General features: G+C 38.5%; 1 protein-coding gene across 14 annotated transcripts in view; it reads left to right on the top strand.

Annotated features, from left to right (window-relative positions):
* Positions 1–15,190, top strand: part of CEP350 (centrosomal protein 350) — a 162,143-nt gene extending 146,953 nt beyond the window's left edge. For all 14 annotated transcript variants that reach the window (XM_055366959.2, XM_063710426.1, XM_063710414.1 and 11 more), the window contains one exon: positions 11,319–15,190. In XM_055366959.2, the coding sequence (XP_055222934.2) occupies positions 11,319–11,483 (165 nt within the window). In that variant the 3' untranslated portion in view covers positions 11,484–15,190. The remainder of the gene's footprint in view (positions 1–11,318) is intronic.
* Positions 15,191–15,414: the final 224 nt, after the last annotated feature.

Genomic DNA, 15,414 nt, shown 5'->3' with positions numbered 1-15,414 from the left:
TATTGACATTTATATAATGAAAAAAAGTGTAATACTTAAATTTATCACCGTTCTCATGTATGTACCTCTCTAGTGTTTCATTTACTCAGTAATAACTGTACTAGATAACATTTGCTTAGTATTTTATAGTTTATCATTCTTATGCCTTATTTGATTTTTTTTTTTTTTTTTTTTTTTTGAGACACAGTCTCGCTCTGTCACCCTGGCTGGAGTGCAGTGGCACAATCTCTGCTCACTGCAGCCTCTGCCTCCCAGGTTCAAGTGATTCTCATGCCTCAACCTCCCGAGTAGCTGGGATTACAGGCACCTGCAACCATGTCCAGCTAATTTTTGTATTTTTAGTAGAGATGGGATTTCGCCATGTTGGCCAGGCTGGTCTCGAACTCCTGACCACAAGTGATCCGTCTGCCTTGGCCTCCCAAAGTGCTGGGATTACAGGCATGAGCCACCACGCCCAGTGTCTTATGCCTTATTTGATCCTCACGATAATTACATGAGGTAGGAAGAACTAATGTTATCCTTTGTTTTACAAATGAGGTGTCTTACGCCTTATTTGATCCTCACAATAATTACATGAGGTAGGAAGGACTAATGTTATTCTTCGTTTTACAAATGAGGAAATTTAGATTCAAAGATGTTAAGTGACTTGCCCAGTAAAATGAGACAAGATTTTAATCAACTAATTCTTCATAGATCTTCACATCTCAAGAAAGTGAATTTGTTCTCCTGTTTCTATCATGTTTTAAAGTCTGAATTGTTATTAATTTCCAAGTTGTTACTTCCTTTACTTCTTAGGAATTAAAGAAAAAAGCATATTAAGAGGCATTCATCTAACCTATCAGCTAAATTGATGATATCCCCTATAAATCACCTCTGTATATACATTGAGTCAAAAATTGTGCTAATTAAGGACTGATGTTAACAATAGTAAGCAAAACAGACACAGACCTCACCTTCATAGATTTCCAGTTTGAAGGCAGAAACCAGCCATTAATATATCGTTTACACACAAGTGTGTAAGTTAAGCATAAAAATGGAAGAATAGGGAGCTGTTAAAACCACAGGAAGCTGATATAATGAGGATGGTCAAGGCAGGCTTCTCTGAGGAAGTGACATTTGAGCTCAGATCTTAAAGATGAATACATGGTAGCAGTAAGAGAAAATGAGGAGGAAGCAAAAGTGGAAACCCCTGATAAACCCATCAGATCTCGTGAGACTTAATTGCTATCACTAGAATAGCATGGGAAAGACTCCCATGATACAATTACCTCCCCCTGGGTCCCTCCCACACACGTGGGAATTCTGGGAGATACAATTCAAGTTGAGATTTAGGTGGGGACACAGCCAAACCATATCAGTACCCTGACAGCAGAGGCTTCCAGTAGGTGCCAAACAGGGTCAGTTAAGCAGACATCTCTCTAACAGTTATCAGAAATTCTCAAATACTAAACAAAATATTTCTTTTGCAGGGGTAAGGTTATTATAGCTTGGGTGAGGGGAGTACTGTGCATAAGAATTGAAGCAATTTAGCAACTGGTAAACAATAATAATAAAGTATATATTATGTGACTATCCCCTTTGCTGGTTGTAAAATATTTTTTAGCTTCCTACAGAGAGACCTGACCTATATAACTTTTTGCATGAGCTCGTTCTTCTTAATTTTTTTTTTTTAACAAAATGATACTGTCAGCTTCTTGAGCTAATTATTAACAAGAAATGCTAAATGAACTAGTCTCCTCTCCCATAATTAGATTTGGTAAACCTTGTATTTGCAGATTCTAATGTTTTTACATTTTAGGGGGATTGAGATTTAAAACAATTTTTTTAATAACACGTAAAAGTTTTCTCAAACCACATTTTTCCTCTACTCTCACATTACAACAATCATCACCACACAAGAAAACTTCTGTGACCATATGTGTGTGGACTTTTCCCCCACACACCAAGCAGTGGACACCAGCTGGGTGTCCTCTGAATCAGTTCTGATACTCTCTACCCAGAGATAGTGTCACATCCCACAGAGTGAGTGCTCAGTCCCCAAGACTGCCCCTGCCCCCTCCACACACACATACCAGTTGCAAGTCCAGGCCTCCAGAACTTCTGATGGACTAGCTTCAAGATGGGGCTCCCAAGATCCACCTTTGGGTTTAATTAATTTGATGGAGTAGCTCACAGAACTCAGTAAACACTTACTTAGGTTTACTGGTTTATTAGGAAGGATATTGCAAAGGATACAGAGATGCATAGGGTGGAGTATGGGAAAAGGGCACAGAACTTCCATGCCTTCCCTGGGCTGCCACCCTCCAGGAACCTCCAGGTTTAGCTATCCAGAAGCTCCCTGAACTCTTTCCTCTTGGGTTTTTCTGAAAGCTTCATGACATCAGCATTCCTTCCCCCAAGGTATTGGGTAGGACCCTCTCATGGGAGGGCCTTAAGACCCACAGTCAGAAAGGTAGGGGAACATTAGAGTGAAAGGAGGGCGGGCCTGCCACTGAGGCCTAACACCCTTGACATTTTTTTTTTTTTTTTTGAGACAGAGTCTCGCTTTGTTACCCAGGCTGGAGTGCAGTGGCACCACCTCGGCTCACTACAACCTCCGCCTCCCGGGTTCAAGCGATTCTCCTGTCTCAGTCTCCGGAGTAGCTGGGATTACAGGCGCATGCCACCATGCCTGGCTAATTTTTGTATTTTTAGTAGAGACGGGGTTTCACCATGTTGGTCAGGCTGGTCTCAAGCTCCTGACCTCAGGTGATCCACCTGTCTTGGCCTCCCAAAGTGCTGGGATTACAGGCGGGAGCCACCGCACCTGGCCAACCCCCCACATTTTAACAAGACTATAACAAGGGCTATGGGAATTATTAGCCATGTTTGAAGTTTTTACTAAAAGAATGAGCTTATTTTGCTCTATGATTTTGTTACACTTTTCACCCATTATTGGTTATTTTTCTAAGTCTTTTACATGTTTAATTATGAAATATTTTTAAAGTATAAAAAAGAATAGAAAATAATATAGGTGCATTGTTTCTGCATCCTTTTCCTTCATTCTGAGCTCGGTTGCATCTACCTAAAGTACACACTTAGTATTTCATTAACTTCAGGCCTTTATTGTAAACTCTCAGTCTTTAAAATGTCTTTATTTCAGCTCTTACTTTTGAGTTATATTTTAGCTGTATATAGAATTTTAAGTTGATAGCTCTTTTTACTTAAGCAGTTTGAAGATATTTCATTGTAATTTTGAAGCAGCCTCATTGTCTGCGGTGAATACCCAGGGTTCGTCGTCTCGAGCTGAGAAAATTAACGACACAGACACACATACATGAAGTGGGTTAAGGAGTGGAAAGTTTAATAGGCAGAAAAAATGAGAGAGGAGAGCAGCTCTCTCTTTTATGAAAGAGAGGTGTTCCGAAAAAGGAAAAGCGGTGGACCGCAGCAGATTTTATAGGCAGGCTTTAAGAGGTGGTATCTGATTTACACAGGGCCCACAGATTGGTTCCACCAGGTGTGATGTTTACTGGTGTGTGGGGAAGGCTGGTCACCCCACCCTAATCTTATTATGCAAATAGATTTTCTACTTGGCCAGTGCCATCTTGCCTGCTCCTTACTGTGCATGTGGCAAAGAGAAGAGAAGATGGAGCTGCCATTTTGAACAGGCCTATTCCACAGGTAGTTTTTTCTATTGGCACAATTGCCGGCATTCGCTTGTGCAAGCTTCCAGCTTGTTTGTCTGTGTCTGCAGCTTGATTTTACAGGCTGCTCTTCGTTAGAAAAAAAAAATGATTTGGGGGCTGCTTTTCATTAAAAGGAAAACCTTACCAAGGACTTCCTTACCCTATCTGCTTAAGTAATTTCTTTTTTAACTTTTATATCATTCTGACCTCTTGTTGCTTTTGAGAAATCTGACAGTTCTTTATGGGGAATTGGTCTTTTCTGTTTTCCATTTAAGATTTTGTGTGTGTGTGCGTGTATTCTGTAATTTTTCTGGATATGTCTAAATGTGGATTTGTTTTTATTCTACTTTAGACTCTGTGCTTATTGAATCTATAGATTCATATCTTTACTCAGTTCTGGAAAATTCTCAACTATTGTCTTTTAAAAGATTGCTTCTTCCAGCTTTCCCAATTCTCTGTGGAACTTCTTTAGACATCTTTGGCCTTATTCTCTTTCCATGGCTTGTAACTCCTCCCTTAGGTAGTCATAGCGCTTGCCCCTCTTTTAAATCACTATTTGTTACTTAGGATTTTCCCTCCTTTCTCAGAATTTCTTTTATTTTTAAATATACAAATTTATATTTTATATACAAATATATGTTTTAAAATATATACAAAATATATACAAATATATATTTTAAAATATATACAAATATATATTTTAAAATATATACAAAATATATACAAATATATATATTTTAAATATACACAAATATATATATTTTAAATATACAAATATTTTTGTTATATTTTATCTAATATATCTACATATTTATATGAGGACTTTTTTGGCATTATCTTTACCATTTCTGCTGGAACTGATTCTTGACAGCTATAGTTTTCTTGTAGAGTTGTTTTTTGTTGTTTTTTGATATATTCCAAGAGTTTTTCAAATTTTATCTATAATTAATATTTGGATATTGTAGTTCAAAAGAGCAGAAGAAGACAGTGGTTAATATTTTGGACAGCCCAATACTATAGATAAAATGAAGTCATCTTTTCCTATAAAATGGATTTTTTTTTATTGTTTTTCTAGAGTTTTGACTATTGGGAATTTTGCTTAGGATCTCTAGTTTTAAAAGTTTCTGAATCTTCCTGAGCCTCCTTCAGTATTTTTGCACGTAATAAACCCCAAAGTTCTCTCATGGGGATTCTTTTGTAAATGGAGAGAATGGCATAAGCAGTTAAGAGCAAGGTCTCTGGAATCAAACAGCTTGTAAGTGTCCAGTCTTGTCTTTACCACTTATTAACAATGTGATTTTGGGTGAGTTCTCTCACCTCTCTCAGTCTCCCGCTCTTTAAAGTAGCAACCTCGTAGAGTTGGGATGATTAACCAAGATCTAATATGTATTAAGTGGCATCTAAGGAGCTCTCAAAAATATTAGATATTATTAATATAATTATTTTCATTGATTCACAGTAATTTTTTCCTTGCACTTAAAGCTATTTCAGGTGTAGCAGTTTTAATCCGCCACCTGATACAGCATTCTTGAAGGCAAAAGCACTTGGACTAATAATAAGCATAGGCCGTCACCTCCCCTGCAGTATACATTTTCTCTACTGAATCTTTTCCATTAGCATACCAACTGCATATTTCTTTAAAGCTAAAATAACTCTTTTGTCATCACTTCCCCCTCCAATTTTCCCTTTACAATAAAACTCCTTTAATATGTCCATTTTTACTCTCCCTAATCTGTCTTTCATGAAACCAACTCCAGTCAAGCTTTTACCTCATCCATGCCACCAAATATGCTTGGATTAATAAACCCAGTGGTAAATCTCAGTTCCTGTGTTACTTGACCCATCAGCAGCATTCAACACAGTTGATCCCTCCCTTTTCCTTGAAACCTGGCTTTCTGCTCCCTCACTGGCTGCTGCTCCTTGGTCTCCTTTGTTGGTTCATCCTCACCTTGAAACGTTGGCGTGCTCCTGGAATCCGCCCACGGACCTCTTCCTTATTTGTCTACACTCCTTCTCAGTCTCATGGCTTTGACTACAATCTGTATGTTCACCACTCCCAAATTCATATCTCCAGCCTAGGACTCTTGCTTGACTCCAGATGCATATAGCCATTTGCCTACTCAGTATCTCCATTTGGATGTCTATTAGACATCTCAAATTTCACATGTTCAAAACAACTTCTGAGAATTATGTTAGCCCTGGGTTTGTCATATATGGCCTTTCTACTGAGGTATTATTTCCTCTATACCAATCTGTTGAGAGTTTTTATCATGAAAGGGTATCAAAGGCTTTTTCTGCATTTATTTAAATGATCCTCTGATTTTTAGCCTTCATTTTGTTAATGTGGTATATCATATTTATTGATTGTGTATGCAATAAATCCCACTTGATTGTGGTGATTCTTTTATCAAAATCTTAATTACCCCCTTTTAAAACATTTGTAACATGATAAACTATCTTACTAAACATTCATAATAAACAGCTGCTTCTTCCAATTTAAGAAAATGTATATTTTAGTTGTTGCTTGGGCTGAGGATGTCCCTAATCAATCTAACTATATTTGTGTCTTCAGGCATTATTTGAGGTGAATAAAATGCAAATAATTTTTTAGACATAAAGGCCTCTGTTAGCCAAATGAGAAATCTTTCTTTCACCTCTAGTTCTCATTCACTCCCCCTTTTTCTTTCACAAAGGCATTGATTAATTTATATCTTAGGTTAGCTAAGAATTTGAGCTATTTTTAGCAGTACATTCTCAAAGTATAGATGCTGTGGAATGAGTAGCAAGTAATTAGAGCACCGTTTGTATAACCTTTATGTACAGTAGCCTTGAAAAATCTCTGTACTGTAGGTAGAATTGCACCTAAGATGACAAATCTTGTAGTAGGACCACCTAGCTAATGATTGAGTCTCCTTTATAGCCTGGGAGCTGATGAGAAGGACACTCAGCACTCCTGAGTTCCTCCTGTCTCTACGTCTTTCTCATATTAAGCCTAAGTTGGCTTTCACACAATTAATTACAATTTGCTTCTACAGCTTTGGGGCTTTACATAACAACTTTAATTTTTTCTACACCCTTTTGAAATAGCTATCATGTTTGACCCGAGTCTTTTCTCCTTATAAAACATTAGTATTGTCTCCTGTTGTCTGATATAGTTTTGAGTCCCTTCAACATCAACTGTAGCTCTGTTAGTGTCCCTCTTTAAATACAGTGCTCAGAGTTAGCCTTATAATGTTTCATGGTTTTGTTTTTGTTTTTAGATACAAGGTCTTGTTCTGTCACCCAGGCTGGAGTGCAGTGGCATGATGGTAGCTCACTGCAGCCTTGGACTCCTGGGCTCAAGGGATCCTCCTGCCTCGGTCTTCCAAAGCACTAGGATTATAGGGATGCATCACCACGACCAGCCTCGTGTATTATTTAATTAGTAGTCATTCAACCTATTTTTTTCTAGATAGTACATTTTGATTAGTACAGTTTATGATTTTTTTTTTTTTTACCTGTATCTTACTTATAGTACTTACAGGAGCTGAGGAAAACCCCAAGACCAACCTGTGCTCAACCTGTGCTTTTGTAGTGATTTTTTTTGGACCCTATTACAGAACCTTGTTTATTCCTTCATCTTGTTAAATGTGGCCCATTGTTCCAGGCTACCACCACATTTCTTGATTCTTTCTTTGAACATAATTATTATATTTCCCAGCTTCGTGTCATTTCTAAAATTGATGTACCTGCCTTCGTCTAGGTCATTGCTAAAAACAATGAAGTAGAGCTAAAGACAGCCTTTCAGCATTCACAAAACTTATCTATTCTATATGCCATATATTTATATACCACCTTCTATTTGCACTGTCCTAGTCATGAGGGAATCATAAATAAAAAGAAACAGCCCTTTAAAAGCTCACAGCCTAGTGGGAAAACAGATACACAGTATATAATTTAGCATGATAATTGCTGTAATGGAATATGAAGAAGATAGAATGGGAGCACAGAGGAAAAACTCCGAGTCTTTGAGGCAGAAACTTCCTTCCAGATTGAGAGCTGTCCTTTAATCAAAAAAGCGTAAATTAGCCAGGCACGGTGGCTCACCTAATCCTAGCACTTTGGGAGGCCGGGGCAGATGGATCACCTGAGGTCAGGAGTTTGAGACCAGCCTGGCCAACATGGCGAAACCCCATCTCTCTGAAAATACAAAAATTAGCCGGGCATAGTGGCGCATGCCTGTAATCCCAGCTACTCGGGAGACTGAGGCAGGAGGATCACTTGAACCCGGGAGGTGGAGGTTGCAGTGAGCCGAGATGGCACCACTGCACTCCAGCCTGGGTGACAGAGCAAGACTCCCGTCTCAAACAAGTGTAAATCCGCCTAACCTGTCTCTTTTTTCCCAACTTGTTCACAAGGATACAGTGAAAGACCCTGGCATCTGCTTGCTGAAATTGGGCCACATTCTATTTACTACATTTCTCTATTCCAGCAGCCTAATACCCTGTCCCCTCCTCCGCTCCCCAAAAAAAAAAAAAAAAACTGTTAGTCTTTTAGATGTAATTAATTAAGCTGTTTATATTTTAAATGTATTAATTTTTACATATACATATATATATCTTCAGGAGCAGGATCGGGGAAATGAGTCATAGAATATAATAGACTCTGAAGATCAGAAGGAAAAAAAATAGAGGCAAATTTGCAGGCTATGAGATCCCCCAGTTGTTATAGTTGAAGATCCAAATTGGGCTCTGAGCTTTCTAAAGGCCAAAGAGAAATGGAAAAGTTCATGTTCTTACTGACTGACGGAGAAATAGTTCCTGTTCTTAAGTGGGAACAAAGCTTTTGCCAACACTGAAATCTTACATTTCAGTGGGGGCTGCATTGAGGTTACACCGAGAGAGAGAATAAAAAATGTCATGAGCATATATTTCTACTGCAAGTGCACAAAAGATTTCCTTAGTGTTTCCTAAATTTTGTTATTGTGGAGGAAATTGCTCAAAGAGCAGATTTAATATTGCAGGCCAAGAGAGGCTGGGCAGCATGGCTCATGCCTGTAATCCCAGCACTTTGGAAGGCCAAGGCAGGCTAGATAGCTTGAGCCTGGGAGGTGGAGGTTACAGTGAGCTGAGATCGCGCCACTGCACTCCAGCCTGGGTGACAGAGTGAGACCCTGTCTCAAAAAAAAAGTGGGGCGGGGTGGGGGACTAAAAGAACTGTTGTAGAAAGGAAAGCTGTGCAACTTTGAATAACAAATTCATTGGGGATGTGAAATTTTTTGTGCACACACCTAGACCATCCCTCAGCACAAGTTCGAGAAGTCTTATATTAGGCTGTTTATTATAGCATCCTTCATAAGAGAGGAACACCAATTCCATGGTAGGTTGACAAGTATTTCGTAGATACCCATGATTCTGTGGTCAAATAAATATAGGAAACGCTGAGTTAAACAAGTTTCTTTACTGGTGGGCTTCTGTCTCATAGGCTTAAGTACAATGTAACTCTCCCAGAGGGAGTTCTCCAAAACTTTATTTGGCCATAGAACCCTTTTTGGTGGTACATTAGGGAACAGAGGAATAAATGTTTACATATCCTCCAAACCACCTTTCTAAAAGAGAAAGAATGTGGCAGCCACCCTGTTACATATTTGTCAACTCCAGCCAAGGATATGTGTTGGACAATACTGTTCTTCCCCTCTCTTACTCTCTCAAGCTTCAGGATGATGTAGTCTCTTTTTTGCTAGGGTCTTCTCATTTCCTTGTAAGGCAAACCAGAGTACAAGTTCCCCTCTTCACTTTCTCTTTTTTTTTTTTTTGAGATGGAGTCACTCTGTCGCCTAGGCTGGAGTGCAGTGGCGCAATCTTGGCGCACTGCAACCTCTGCCTCCCGGTTTCAAGCGATTCTCCTGCCTCAGCCTCTCTGAGTAGCTGCGATTACAGGTGCACACAACCACACCCGGCTAATTTTTGTATTTTTAGTAGAAACGGGGTTTCACCACATTGGTCAGGGTGGTCTTGAACTCCTGACCTTGTGATCCACCCGCCTCCGCCTCCCAAAGTGCTAGGATTACAGGCTTGAGCCACCGCGCCCGGCCCACTTTCTCTGCTTTTTTAAAGATGAAACTATGATCAGGGCAAGCCGGGAGCATGTTGTCACTTGGCTTTTTTGCCAAGTAAGACTTCTAGTTAGAGACCCCTGTCACTGCAATTAACTTTGCTGAATTTGTAACTTGAGATCAGGGTTCACTTCCTTATCTGGCCTCCATCCCATACACAATGTCATTTTGTATAGCAAATCTAATGTGGTTTTTTTGTTTGTTTGTTTGTTTTTTAGACGGAGTTTCACTCTGTCGCCCAGGCTACAGTGAAGTGGTGCAATCTTGGCCCACTGCAACCTCCGCCCACTGGGTTCAAGCGATTCTCCTGCCTCAGCCTCCCTAGTAGCTGGGACTACAGGCGCGTGCCACCATGCCTGGCAGATTTTGTATTTTTAGTAGAGATGGGGTTTCGCCATGTTGGCCAGGCTGATCTCCAACTTCTGACCTCAGGTGATCCACCCGCCTAGGCCTCCTAAAGTGCTAGGATTACAGGCGTGAGCCACCGCACGCAGCCAATCTAATGCGTTTCTTTTAGAATAAAATAGGTTTTTTTCCATGTATTATAAACAAGCAATAAATCTGGGGAGGTTATTTCTACTTGATTAGTTTTTATTTACCTAATAAGAATCCTAAAATGCAAAAATAGTATTGTATTAATATAACAGTGACTTTAAAATAAACTTCAGCAATATTACATTTGAAAAATACCCTAAGGATAAATTTATTTATAACAAGTGTTATTCATTTATTATAATACCCCAGAGTCACATTCAGTATTGTCTTTCGATATATGCATTTTATAATTGTAAATCCATACACAGATGTCCCCTACTTAATGAGGGTTCGACTTACTGTTTTTCAACATCACGATGGTATGAAAGCAACACACATTCAGTAGAAACAGTACTTTGATTTTTGAATTTTGATCTTTTCCTGGGCCAGTGATAAGTGGTATGGGGGCAGCAGCAGCGAGCCACAGCTTGCAGTCAGCCATACCATCATGAGGGTAAACACCGATACTCTCCTGTGGACTGTGATGCAGATGATTCTGCCCTACTGTAGACCAATATACATGCTCTGAGCATGTTTCAGATGGACTAGGCTAAGCTATATGTTCAGTAAGTTAGGTGTATTCACTGCATTTTTGACTTAATGGTAATTTCAATTTACTGCGAATTTATTGAACATAACTCCATTGTAAGTAGAGGAACATTTCTGTCTACTATTTTGTGTTTTCCTCCCATTAAATTCCTTATTCTCTTATGTTATGGAATTCCTTATGGAATACATATTCCCTTACGTTGACATTGACAACGTACTGGTAATCTTTAATATATATGAAATACTCGAATATTGTCAAATGTATTTTTGAAGTCATTTTGATATTTGGCAATTGAGGTTTTTTAAACTTTTTGCAATTTTAAAAGGGGTATTGATATCATATGAATTATCTTTTTTCTCTGGTTTATTTCCTTGGGCTGTATTCCTATGGATAGGACTACAAAGTCAGCAATTATATTTTCTAGCTTTTGTGTGACAGGAATTTTCTAACCTTATTGTCTTCTAAATCCTAGGTTCAGGAGCTCCATGAGGAGGAGGCACAGTGGGTAAACTATGATGAGGATGAGTTGTGTGTGAAAATGCAGCTAGCCGACGGGATCTTTGAGACCCTGATCAAAGATACTATTGATGTTCTGAATCAGATCAGTGAAAAGCAGGGGAGAATGCTACTTGTGTGACATCTTGCAAATAAATCGAACACTGAGTGCTAATGTGAGTCCTGGGCCTTTCTGCCTCCTGATGTACACCCATCGCCATCATAGCAAGAGTGCTTCTGGACCTTGTACTTATTCTTAAAGACTACCAGTATGGAGTTCATAGGACAAGGTGGTACACCTGGTATTACAGCCTTTGCCTTTCGAGACTATCCACTGTATTAATGGGTTATTTTCAGTGGGCAGGGTTGCACAGTGTAATCCTACACCTTTTGCTAGCACCCCTACTAGGTCTCAGAGGGCCAGAAACACCAGACTTACCTCTGAGTTTAGACTAGGGTATCACTTCTTTGAGTCTGAAGTCAAGTGAGAGAGGTATAGATAAATGCATCACATCACTTTTGAAATGTAATTCTGGTCTATACCATGGAAGTCATAAATGGACATTATAGTCTCTAAACAGTATTAAACCCTTAACCACTTCTAAAATAGGCAAGCTTAATAATGTCTGCCAACTTCACATTCTGGAGTTTATTTCATTTCTTTTTGAAGACCATTTTCTTCCATTATTGTAGTTGAGCAGCACCAAGTGGACTGTCAGGCTAACAGGAATAAGTGGTAGCCTTGCTTTCTGAGCACCATCTAAAGAATTTTAAACCTCTGCATTATGTTTAGTGTTCTCTCTGTGTGGGCATGAAAACAAAGAAATGCCTCTACTGAAGACTGGGCTCAAAGGACCAATGCAGGGCTGGTTCTTTTACCCCTTGGTTTACTCCTGCACTTTTCTTACTCGTTCTGAATCTCTACCAGCTGCTCCCAGAATCACAGATACTCAGGACCATCTCAGGCATCCAGGCATGGCAAAGTGGAAATAATTCATTTTGGCCTTCAAACCTTCAACTCCCATCTTTCCCCAAGAAGTCAGAGATGCTGTTACTTGAATGATTTAGGAAATGAGTGTGTGCACCAAAGACAAAAAGATATTGTCTATTGTTTGTGTGCTTGTTTTGCGCTATGGAACATTTTTTAATTTATTTTAAGATAAATTATTAAGTTGAAAATATGTGTCCCTATTCAGAAGTGAAAGATTTATCTTGTAATAGTTAAACCTCCATCTTGAAGCTTCTATGGTTCATAGTCTTTGCACAGGAACCTGTCCAATACACGTATTGAAGAAGTCATTTTAATTCAGTGAAACGAAGATGGGCTTTTCCAGATCACCTGCAGTAGCAGCAGTGGGATAAAATGATTTAAAAACACTGTACAATTTAACTCTGCCTCTCTTGCAGCATTGCTTCTCACAACTATTACCTGCATCTGAAAAAAAATCTATAGACTCCAGCTGCTACATTAGAGCATAAGAGATGCTCTCCTGGGACCTCAGTACCCTGCCTTCTTGACTGGTTTCTGTTCATCAGTCCTGTCCCTCTTCAAGTAATCTAGAAGAATGTGGATACTCTTAGGCGTGAATGTAAATGCCTTAATATTGAAGGTCCTGGTTAGAAGCATGATACAAGACATCTACTGGATTCATATTTACAAATATCCTGGAATGTTATAGCTTCAAAGTATATTAGAAAAACCCCAAAGATGGTATAATCTTTAAGTGTGCACGTTCGTTTATTTCTGCATCTTCCCTCCAAACTTGCCTTTGCATCTTAAATATTTCACTATGCACACTCCCATTCCTCTTGGGTTTCATCTTGTCGTTTAAGAAATGTACTGAAATAATCATTGGAATATTTGCATTTTGCACAATGACTGGTATGATAGCTCTTGACAAATAAGGAAAGCACTGAAATGTTGTGATTGGGTCTCGGGAAATGCTCAGATTGATGTCTTACCAGCATTTCTTCTGGGCTTGTGATGTTGAGCTGTAGTCTTGTAGCCATAATGAGCAAATTGACTAAGAGAAGCAAAGGTTTCTTGGGGTTATTAACCAGTAGTGTGGAAATATTAGTTTTATGTGGCCAAGGAAAAGCAAAGGCTTTTCTTTTCAGTTTGTGTTATTTGGAAGACAGAAAAACATCTTGTCTACATCCTTTGGCTGTTTGTAGGATCACGTTGTCCTTATGATGCTGAAACTTTACAGCTGCTGTAAATTTTTTATAAATGAATTTCAAAATGTTATAATGGGACTGTAGGTTGTTTTTCTACATCTTCATTATTTGGACCTAAAACCAGTTTTTAATAAGAAAGTTTATCTTTACTCTTTCTGAAAGTATGACTCCAGAAAAAGAAAAAAAAAAATACAAGTCATGGAATCAGCAATCTGGTAAGAAATGCTGCCAAGAATGTGGCAGTAGCTGTCCTGACAGACTCCAACTGTCTTTATTATCTGAAGAATCCTAGGGTCCACATGAGAGGCAGAAATGGATCAGTCTTATTCTTTTCTAGAAATGGTTATCTGTAGTTTGGTAGCAAAAAAAAAAAAAAAAAAAGAATCCACAATTAGCAGATTTCTTATTAACTATTTGGATCTAATTGAAATGGCTTTATTCTTAGGATTAAGAAAAATAGATGTGGATACCCAGCCACTCGTTCCATATTGGTATCTTTTAAATCAGCTCTGCCTCTTAATCAAGAACCTAAATATTCCCTCTTTCTAATCTTCGTTCCTTCTCCCTACACCCTCATCCTCTTTCACTCTTCCTTCATAATTCCTCTAAGAAAAATATCTTTGCATCAGCAGTAATATCTTTTAGAATAGCACTATCAGAATTTAGCAGTAAACCAACATACAGGCTTCAGATTTACTTCTGAGTCCAAAACAATTTGTGCTATCCAGGGTAGTTAACTCTGGGTTAAACAAGTACAGGGTATAGATTCCCTCTTCAGGTCTACACAGGAATTTTTACCATAGGGAAAAGTGGGGAGAGCTCAAACGTAGTTAATAAGGAAGGTAATTTGTTTTTCTTTTACCTAAAAGAAAAGAAAATTCCTTCTGTGACTACAGGTCTCTGAGAAATTATCTTTCAAAAGAGATTTCATTGCTCATAAGACTGTTGTGGCCTATTGATAAAAACAATTTTGTTCACTTTCTTGTCTTGAAAAAAAAGTGGCCTTAGCTTTTTGCAATACTTGAATAAAGTGTGTACTCGCAAAAGAATTTCTGTAGCACAGCATTAGAGACTCATAACTTTTCTGCAAGAAATACAAACTTACATCTTCCTTTTACTACCTTAAGAATACTAGTGAATAAAACATTAATTCAAAGAGCAAATTATAGAAACTACAATGACATTTAATGCAAATTGTAGGAATTTACATGTTTACAAATCATCTTCAACTGGTTGTGCAGCAATTCAATAAAATATCTTTGTATTATAAAAATGTGAAGAAAAAATGTAAACTGATGTAAAAGAGGTACTGTCATTTTAATTAACCTATGTTTAATAGCTTTTCCTTCTGGACTTTGCAAAGCCTTCTTGGCAAACACATTGCAAAGCATTCTCTGGGAGGTTCAGCCTCCTTGTGTGTACTGTACTGTGCAGACATGAAAAAATAAACCCGTTTACTGTGTGCGTGTAAATAGCCTGGTCATCAGGCCGTTTTCAGCCAATAGTCACATCCAGTGCAATTTTGCACCAAACACTTAAGGGTGTGGTTTGTAAGTACGATCTGTAAAATAACTGGGATGAATTCCCATGTATACCTGTGTAAATAGATTTGTTAACTGAAATGTACTTTAAGAAAGATAAAATCTGTAAATAAACTGATTTATAAATTAATTTCATGTCAGGTCTCCATTTTTTCCCTCCTGAGCCAACTTCAGAAAATTAGTCCCCATAAAATATATCTGATTGCTTATTTAGTCATAGGGTGCTGATGCTTGGACAGTAGAATAAGGTAAGCTGTGGATAAGAGCTATTTACCTGCACATAAATGCCATCAGCACATACATTTGAGCAGCCTGGGCTTTGCTCCCACACTCATTGATTCAGCAGATAGCCAC

Source organism: Gorilla gorilla, chromosome 1, assembly GCF_029281585.2.
Source record: "Gorilla gorilla gorilla isolate KB3781 chromosome 1, NHGRI_mGorGor1-v2.1_pri, whole genome shotgun sequence".
Classification (NCBI taxonomy): Eukaryota; Metazoa; Chordata; class Mammalia; order Primates; family Hominidae; genus Gorilla; species Gorilla gorilla.
The sequence above is the reverse complement of the archived record's forward strand: the minus strand, read 5'-3'. Positions and strand labels throughout refer to the sequence as shown.